The 10596-nt window shown below is 35.2% G+C and overlaps 1 protein-coding gene across 1 annotated transcript; it reads left to right on the forward strand.

Annotated features, from left to right (window-relative positions):
* The first annotated feature begins 5787 nt into the window (after positions 1–5787).
* On the forward strand, positions 5788–6964 carry LOC149182984 (vignain-like). Its single transcript, XM_089414759.1, has 4 exons — positions 5788–5899; positions 6049–6257; positions 6445–6585; positions 6728–6964. Exons 1-4 carry the CDS (start codon positions 5788–5790, stop codon positions 6962–6964), a joined length of 699 nt encoding a protein of 232 aa, XP_089270885.1.
* The last annotated feature ends 3632 nt before the right edge of the window (positions 6965–10596 follow it).

Below are 10596 nucleotides of genomic sequence, written 5' to 3' on the forward strand. Positions count from 1 at the left end.
CATACCAAGACCCGAGTGCCTGTTTTAAACCTAAAAGGGCCTTTTTCAATATACAAACTAAATTCTCATGCCGTTGTTCAACAAACCCTTTAGGCTGCATTAAATAAACCTCTTTCTTTAAATAACCATTTAAAAATGTAGAGTTAACATCTAACTGGTGTAGCTTCCACTGATGTTCTGTAGCTACAAAAATTAACATTCTAATATTATTCAGTTCGGCTACAGGAGCAAAGGATTCTTCATAGTCAATTCCCTCTTTTTGTGAATAACCCTTTGCTACCAATTTGGCTTTAAACTTTTTCTATACTCCCATTGGCAATAAATTTAGGTTTGTAAAGCCATTCTCAACCTATGGGTGTTTTTCATTCAGGAAATTCAACTAGTTCCCAAGTATTATTTCTGATAATAGATTCAAATTCCTCATTCCCTATAGCCCTCCACTCATGAGATTGACTAGTTTCTTATAATTTGTGGGTTCTATAACATCTAAAATGTTTGACATTAAAGCATAGTCTTTCAATCTAGCTAGTAGTTGAGTCTACCTACCTGATATTCTCAGTAAGGGATGCACCTCAAATCTGTCTGCTTAAGACCTTAGCAGGCTCGACATACTGATTACATCACCTGCTTTTTCCCCTCTCTCCTGATGTTGTTGTTGTTGTTGCTGCTGCTGCATGCCTTCACCACTTTCTTCCATCAACAATGGAATGTGCCACTCTTCAAGGCTATTCCCCTTATTTCCTTCCTCAGTCTGCTCATGAAACAGAACATCTCAACTCACAAATACTTTATTAGTCAAAGGATTAAAAAATTTATAATCTTTAAACTTAGTGCAGTATACTACAAAGATGCATTTCGTGGCCTTAGGATCTAACTTTTTCCTATCATCCTTGGGAATATGGGCAAAGGATTTTGACCCAAAAACCTTTAAATGATTCACTATAGGCTTATATCCATAAAGTGCTTCAAAAGGAGTTTTAAAATTGAGACATTTAGTTGGACTCGTATTTTTCAAGTATATTGCAGTGTTAATGGATTCAGCACAAAAACCTTTAGATAGACCCTTACCTTGAAGCATACTTCGTGCACACTCCACAAGGGTTGTGTTCTTGCATTCTGCAACTCCATTATGATGTGGAGTGTGAGCTACTGTGAACTCTTGAATAATCCCATGATTCCCGCAACATTTCATGAACTCTGCCAATTTGTATTCTCCCTTTTGATCAAAGCAGAGAATCTTAATGAATTTCCTTGTCTTCCTCTCTGCCATATTCTTAAATTCTTTAAAGAATTGAAATGTCTGACTCATCATTTTATTAAAATATACCCAAGAGAATCTAGTGCAATCATCAGTAAAGAGTAGAAAATAATATACACCACCTGCCGACCTAGTATGCATAGGTCTGCATATATTTGTATGAACAAGATCCAAAATATCTCTTTTCTTCCTCTCAACATTGAAAGGAAATTCTTCTCTATGCATTTTCCCTAAGGCAGATCCATCAAAATCTAAATGAAAATTCTGAAAAACAGTTAGTCCATCAACCATACCATTTCTTTGTTGCAGCATGAGATCTTGTAGGTTAAGATGCTTGAAACTTTGATGCCAAAGATTCTTGGCTGTCAATCATGTTGAAGCCAGAGCTTGGTGTGGCATGCTCTTAACATTCAACCTTTACAGGCCTCCCACATGCACTCCTCATGCAACTAGTTCCTTCTTGCTGACCTTTATGACACAGTATGATCTAAAGAATTCGAGTTGGAGGTCTTGATCTTCCATCATAGAAACAGAAATCAAGTTATTCTTTATCCCAAGTACATACATAAATTTTTTAATATACCTAATATTACCATGAGGCAACATCACCAGAACATCACCATACCCCTTGATGTGATAACCTCTGTCATCACCTAAATATATGTGAGCTCTAGAAGTAGTTTCTTTAAAATTTTCGAACCAATGCCTATTACTTGTCATATGTGATGACGCGCTTGAATCTACGAACAATATTTCGGCCTCATCCTCCTCAAGAGCTGAAAGAGAATAATCAACTACAAATAATCGAAGATCATGACTATGACCTTCATCAGCAAAGTGCCCTGTGTGCTTTCTCTTTTTATTTCTAGCCTCATCTTCCTTTTTCTTAAAGAAAAACTTAGCTAAGTGACCGGTCTTCCCACAGTAAAAGCATTTAATGTCTGATTTGTTACCATTGTTACTTGGAGACATACTTCTAAATGGACTATTCTGAAAAATGCCACTGCCTTTCTGTCCCTGTGGTTGTTTCCCTTTGTATGGCTTCTTCTTCGCCATCATAGAAAGATCGGCACTTTGTGGTCTCAAATTTTGCTGCCACTCGTCTTCCTATATCCGGATTCCTGTTAGCTCTTCAAATGCAGGGGATTTCTCCCTTGCAGACAAGCTTGTGATAGACATATGGTATTCATCCATCATCCTATTCAATGTAATTGTGATAACATCAAATTTATACACCTTCTCCCCAATGTTAGCCAAATTGTCCTTCAGGTCCTTGACTCGTGCAATGAATCCAACAAAAGATTGATTCTCCTCCATCCTCATGGAAAACAACTTGCCTTTGAGCGAAAAGATGTGATTCGTGTTCGGTGTCCCGTAAAGGTTCTTGAGTGTAGTCCATATCCCACTCGACGAATTACAATCTCTAATATGTGGGATAATATTGTCTTTCACTGACATCTTCAATAAGACTTTTGCCTTATTATCCCTTTTATCCCAATTCTATATTAGCATTTTCATACCACCTCATGAAATGGTCGGATTTTGCTCATCGCTGCTAATGATCAACTAAGCACTCGATCCCTTAAGCAATTTTTGTAGCTTGAATTTCCAATTGGTATAATTGGTCCCATCAATTTTGTTAGTCTCATTGAGATAATATTCTTTGAAATTGTTCATTTCAGACTAATCAGAATCCAGATCCCCCGATCTTTAGTCAATTGTAACCAAGTGAAAATTTACAAGCTACAAAAAAAACAATCTCACAACATACGATAACCTTTGAAATGTCACAGATATGTCTGATCTGCCACCAATCCACCTAATATGACTCTGATCTCGTCGATATACAACCAATCAACCACAATCTCTAGGTCCGCAACTCAGATCCGCCACCAAATTGGCAAAATCTGAAGATTAGAACCATAAAACCATGACATCACCCTTTCTAGCTAAAAAAGTGTGATTTTTAGGGGTGATGAAGAAATTCGCTCTAAGTAAGGGTCACATCATCGCTGGTTTGACCTTCATATTGTGATGATCATTGCTTCTGTCAGGCTGAACAACGCAATGACATATTTGTGCTCAGCTCGAGGTATGGTGAGACCTATGAGAAAGATAAACTTCTCGTGTGAGTAAGGTATGTCACTCCCGACCACCTAGACTCTAAAAATGTCAGCACTGAGGCTCCTTTGTTGCCACTAGGGCATTGTAGCCACGAAGGCTCTGTAGACACCAGGGTTCTAATGTAGCCAATAATGCTCTGCAAGTAAATCAGGCTCACCAGATCTAAGCTTTCATACCATGTCAAAAAAACTGGAAATAAAAAACTGAATTAAATGGAACAGCAACTCAGAGGTGAGCAAGCTTCACGTGGAGACTACACAAAATGGAGCATATACTATCACATTCAATTAATCAAAGATTATACAATAAATACATCTCGAAAGAATAGGGAGGTGAGAACCAACTCCTACAACCTAGGAACTAATCCTAACTTAAGGAGTTACGTTACAACCATGTAACCATTTCTCCATTAATACAATATAATATTAATTATTTTCAACTTTACCTTAAAATTAAATGGTTTTAATAAATACAAAGAATGTGAGAATTTAAATCCTCCCTCCAGTGAATTGCTTTATAGTTCAAGGCTATAGGAGTCTTCCCCGAGGGTACTCCATCGGTCCCCATGTATGTGGGATATAGTTGTGCTCTCTGTGCCACTTTGCGCTCTTCTGAAGTTTAATTGCAGAGGGATTTGGGTTATCCCTGATTCAATCATCCTTCAACATACATCTCTCTCTTGGGTGCCATTTTTCTCATATTTGTTGATGGAGAATAATTTTCCAAATTAATCATCTTCTGTTTGATATTTGCTAACCTCATCAAATAAATTCACTCATAAATTAAATCCAAATTCACCCATCAAATAAATTCAGCAAACTTCAAATTTAATAAATTATCCTTTATTTTCTAGTGTATAAACTTTTGTCTATATACATGATAAAATTCAATATCCTCGACCCTGAATTTTTTTTAATAGAAATTTAGACTAATTTCATAAAATTATCATGTTAGTGATCCACTTGAGATTTGCTAATCTCATCAAATAAATTGGCCCATAAATTAAATTCAACAATCTTCAAATTTAATAAATCCTGTTAGTGAAATTGAGTCACTTAAAAACTTTTTATATATGTGTATCATAGAGATATCGCAAAACAACATTATTTGTACAATTTATTCATGTTTTACCTATTCACTATGCATCACATATGTGATTGTGCCTCTATTATTAAGTTAGATATCGCAAAACAACATTATTTGTACAATTTATTCATGTTTTACCTATTCACTATGCATCACATATGTGATTGTGCCTCTATTATTAAGTTTTCTTTCACAAGTGTGTGTTCTAGTTGTGTCAACTCATTTTACTTATACATAATTGAATTATTTCTTAATTTTACAATAATATCATGATCCCTATATAAACTTACATGTATACTTTATTCATATTAATATTTATATATTTTTGTAAAATATTTTTTTCCCTTAATCATATATAAATTATTAAAAATACCTATTAAAAATACCTGGTTATCGAAAGAAAAGAGAGAAAGAGGCCAATAGCCAGCTTGATGCACTCAACTTACCTGCATCCACACCACCTCCCTCATTCTTCATTAAAGAAAAGAAAAGCTAAGCTAAGTAGCTTGGTTGTTTGACTCATTCCCTGGCAATTGTCATTATGCCTCTGTGAGGTGCTTTTCCTTATAGGCCACGCCACCTTGAAGTAGTGAATTCCCTACTTTTCTTGTGTATCGGCTAGCGGCAGCTCCCCACCACTATGTATCCCCCATTGTCCCGGCTCTGCGTCAGCACCCTTACCAAACGGAGTGAGGGGAAAGCGCCGACCCTCTCTCTATTTACTTCCCTTCTACCTTTTAAAATAAAAAACTTATAATTGAATTTTATTTCATTAATTAATTTAATTAAAACATAAGATTCCAAACTTAATTAAATATTTTTATCCGTATCATTGACTTATTAGATGGAGATATTTGACCCACAACGCTCACAAATAATAAATAATATTTCACTGCATTACACGCCAACTAATGATGTCACTGCATTACACGCCACGAATGATGTCATTGGATTACACTCGGTCGTAGTTACTATATAACGAGATCCTCTTCCAGTTTATCTCCACCAATTCACATTATTTCTGGGCATACTTGTGTGAATTATTGTTGTTAGTAATGGCAAGGGCTGTCCTGTTTCTGTTTCTGGTGCCGGCAGCCTTGTGGGCTTTATCAGTGAATGCAACCCGCAAGTCTCCTGGATTTACAGAGGCTCTGAATCCTTCGTTAGTCAGATCCGCAAACTTATTCAATCCAAGTCTGTACGTAAGATTCAATCCAAGTCTGGATTGAATAAGTTTGCGGATCTGACTAACGAAGAATTCAGAGCCATGTACTTGAAACCGATGAGCATGCGAGAAGAGATGGAGAAACCTCAAGAGAATGGGACTGAAGAATGTATCATTCACGTCCAAGAACTCGAACAGCTTGCCAAGGACTTTTGATTGGAGGAGTAGGGGAGCGGTATCCAGTGTGAAGGATCAAGGCGACTCCGGTATGTATTATGAGATAAATAATTTCAATTTCAAATGGTAGCGGTATGTATTATGAGAGAAATAATTTCAATTTCGAATGGTAACCAAGGAGCTGGATTTTTTTCCCTGGTGTCTCGTGCAGCTAGTTGTTGGGCATTTTTCATTGCAGGCGCTGTAGAGGGCGTCCACTTTATCGAAACAGGCAATTTGCTTAGCCTATCAGCGCAGCAATCGTTTGATTGCAATCCCCAAGGTTATAATTGCGATTCCGGAGCGAAGTCTGACGTTATCTTCCAATATATAATAGACACCGGAGGGTTGATCAGTGAAGATCGGTATCCCTATCAGGGTTTTCAGGGGCCGTGCCGATTCGCAGAGGTACAATAACAAGGTTTAATGATTAATACTAAGATGGATTTGTGCATCAAGATAGTTAGATATTGTTAAATAGTAATATTTATAATAATAATAAAGTTAGATATCATGAAATAATAATATTTATAATAATAACATTATTATAATTTGTAAGACAATCAAATCATTGTGTTGTTTTGTTTTGATATAGATAGGAAATCCAGCAGCAACTATTGATGAGTATGACTTTCTCATCTCTAACGATGAAGCAGTTCTCAAATTGGCAGTAACTCTACAACCTATCGCTGTACTCATGGCAGGAAGCAGTCCGGAGTTTCAGAATTATATGGAGGTAAATGGTTATCATTCTTTATATTGTTGTTCATAACTTATAAATAAGATATAAATAATTTAGCCAGTGTAATTAACCAAATTTTGTTTAAGATATAAATAATTTAGCGAATGTAATTAACCAAATTTTGTTTGTTAAGCAGGGAATATTCACTGGTCCATGTAGCGAACTAAGTGATTTAGCTGACCATGGAGTTGTACTGGTTGGATATGGCAACAGAGTTAAGGGAAAAAATAAGGGAATTAAGTTCTGGAGAGTCAAGAACTCTTGGGGAGAAGGTTGGGGAGAAGCACGATACATTAGATTGTTAAGAGACGTTCAAGCACCAGAAGGGATGTGTAATATTGCATCTTATCCCATGGTCGCAATAAAACACTGAAGAATTGTAGCAATTGCCATGACAAAAGTTTGAAACACTAAAAATAAGATACCATAGTTTGAAGATTTACAGTTTATTTTATTAAATATAGCTTATTTTATAGAAGTTTAATAGGTAAAACATATTATTAATTTATTTTGTAAAAGTTTAATGCTTAGAATACATTATTGTATTGCATTATTATTGGTAATGCATTAAAATAGTTTTTATTAGAAAATCTCTTGTGTTTTTTGTAAAATGTATATGAGTGTGAAAAGAATGAAATGATAAAAACATTTATATTACTTCTAAATTTTAAATTTAGAGTTATTTTAAAAAATAAATAAATTTTTGATAGAGTGTGTTTAGAGGAGACTATGTGGAGCAAGTGGAGCCCCCCACCTTCAAGAATGAATTACATTAGATGGTGGGGGTGGGGTGGCCACCCCTATACATGGAGATGCATGGAGTTTTATTTCTAGTAGATTTCTTAGCTTTATGTTGTATGGTGCCTCTAATAGCAAGTGATGGCCAACTTATGATTGTTGATAGTCTTTTGTGTTATAATTATGCTGTAGAAATTCTAGTTATGTTGCAATTATTAATTTTTTTGCAGTTTTGGACAAATTACTCTATAGGGAGATGGTCAAAACTATCTGGTTTCCCAATGGGCAGATTGAGACCTTCTGTCGTAAAATTGTTAAGAGTGTTTGGATGAATGATGTACTAGAAATTTCTATTTTGTGAGGTAATACGATATAAGCTTACAAAAAAATTACTCATACATTTCTTTTATGTATTTTTTCCTTTTTTTATTTATTTTAGTTTCATTTCATTTTTTAAAATATACAATTTTTCCCCAATGGGGTGAGAAAGAAGGACTTATATTTTTCTCCAATGGGAGTGAGACACAAGGAATGTGGTTGACTGGGTGGTTTTCCCACTACCAAGGGTGTGGGAAAAATTAAATAAAGAGGGTAGCGTGGTCGTTCCACATGAATACAAAGATGGAGAAGCACAAAAGCCTCCCAGTGAAGAGTGGGCCATTCAAGTACCAGAATTAGAAGCACTTGCAAAGGTCTATTGATTGATTGGAGGAGAAAGGGAGTGGTAACTCTTGTGAAGAATCAATGCCAATGGGGTATGTATGATGTGAGAAATAATTGTAATTTCAGAACAAAATATAACTAAATACAACCTTTAGGTAAATGATGGTAGATATCACTAGATACAACCTTTAGGTAAAGGAGAAGGATTTCTAGCTCATGGGTGGTCTGTTGATACACAATATTCCTTTATGCTATAGCTAATATATTGTTTATGTCTTGGTCTTGCACGAAAATGTTGGGAATTTTCATGTGTAGTTTTTGTAGAGGGCATCTAATATATCTAAACAAGGAATTTGGTTACCCTATCAATTTAGCAATTTCTAGAGTGCAATACAACAAACTATGGTTGCCTGGTAGGGTATGTTAGCACTACCTTCAATATATTTAATGATTAATAATGAGATGGAAGTTTATATTTCGTTTATGTAATTTTTCCTATTTTATTTTACTTTCAATTTATTTAAAAAAAAATATAATTTCCCCCAATGGGGTGAGGAACAAGGAACATGGTGGTCCCCATGTTCGTAACCTTGTCCAATAGCAAGCCCAAGGTGTTGTTGAGTCCTTTCAAGTAGTGGTACCACACCAAATACAGACAGATTCTCTTATTTGACCAAGAGCTCAAAGAGGGTATAGGACAATGGGTTCCTCATCCTCATGTTCGTGACAGTGGACTCACCAGGGGAAGGAAAAGAAATACTACTAAGCTTTTCCTCTCTATTAGCAAATCAAAATGGGTTGCAGAGTGAAAGGTACAATGTCTTTGCAATTCTTGCACATGTGAAATAATCTGACCAAAGAAACCAAAAGTTTTTTACTGAGAGAATGGACACACATATGGCATAAATTAAGCGCCATATCCCATAAATCACCATGAAGTCAGCCCCTTCAAGACCTGTGAAAGATCTGCCTCTTCTCATTCCTAGTTGTCTAATGTTCAATTTTTTGTAACATGATTAAGATATTCTAGTGATGTTGTCACTTTTAAGATTCTTAAAGTTTTGGAAAAATTATTCCATAGGCTTGTGGTAAAAAACATATGGTTCCCTATTGAGTAGATTAAGACCATCTAGCATAAAATATGTTGAGAGTGGATAGATTAATAATGTATTGGTTTGTATAATTTTATGAGGTAATATAATTAAATCAACTTTAAAAAAAGTTTTATATATATATCTATATATATATATATATATATATATATATATATATATATATATAGATATATATATATTATTTACACTGTTATGACAAATAACCTTTTATTTTTTAATTAAAAAAACTTTAAAATTTTATTTTTAATGTTTATTTTGTTTTCTTTTTAATATAAGTATATACAAAGATCTCATCAAGAGGAAGAAGAGGTCATATATTAATAAGAGGCAAGAGCATCTTCTCCACCTTTCTAAATTTGCACCCAGAAAGTTTTGGTGGAATGTGATTGTTCGTAAAACTAAAGATAATCATTCTATCCCCTTAGAAATTTGGGATAACTATCTTAAGAAGTTGTATGACTCCAAACACTATGGGCACCATCTTCAACACTCCTATTAAGGAATATATATTTTCTCTCGAAGACGTTGATTTTAGGATTAATAATCTCGCTAATGGGAAAGTTAAAGATATTGAAGGATACCAAGTTGAGGTCTTTAAAATTGGAAGACCTATCCTCATTCCTGATCTCCACAAGCTTCTCAATTTGGTTGTAAAACATGGCTTCCCTAAGCTTTGAATGCAAAGCCTTCTTGTGCCTATCTTTAAAAGTGGGGACAAAAGCATTCTCTCTAACTACATGACCATTATGATTAGCCACAACCTAGCCAACCTTTATGGGCTCATTTTAGAAAACAAGCTTAGCCTTTGGCTTGAGAACTAGGGTAAAAGGGCTAAAGGGAAAGCTGGTTTTAGGAGACAACACTTGACTATCGAACACCTTGTCACTCTCAAGATCATTGCAGAGGAATTTTGCAATAATAAAACCAATCTCTTCTGGTGTTTTGTGGAATTTATAAAATATTTCGACACAGTCCCTCAAGATAAGCTCTATGAGAGACTTGAAGAGATCATGGTTCCTTGTGAACTGAGGATTGTTGTGATCCACCTCGATGAGATTGTCTTTTCCAATCATAGGACCAATGAAGGGTGCTCTAAAGATATTAAGTGTAATGTCAGGGTTAAGCAAGGGTGTCGTCTATCCCCTACACCTTTTGGTATTTACATCGATAAGCTAGAGGAGTGTCTGGAAACTGCGAGTTGCAAAGGCAACGAGCTCGTTGGAATAATCATTACTCTTTTCCTTTATGCTGATGATATTGTTCTTCTTGCAAAAATCCATGATGATCTAGATGAGAAACTTAAGAGTCTTCATGTCTACTGCTCGAAGATGGATATGGTAGTTAATACCGACAAGAGTAAAGTGATGATCATTAAATCGAAAAATATCACCAAGGGTAGTTTCATCTATGATAACGATTGACTAGAGAAGGTTTGTTCTAATAAATATTTGGAAATTGACTTTCCTCATCGGCTCAACTAGAATTATAG

Source organism: Pinus tabuliformis, chromosome 3_2, assembly GCF_031772625.1.
Source record: "Pinus tabuliformis cultivar Carrire ecotype Pingquan chromosome 3_2, CPIR1, whole genome shotgun sequence".
NCBI classification, from domain to species: Eukaryota; Viridiplantae; Streptophyta; class Pinopsida; order Pinales; family Pinaceae; genus Pinus; species Pinus tabuliformis.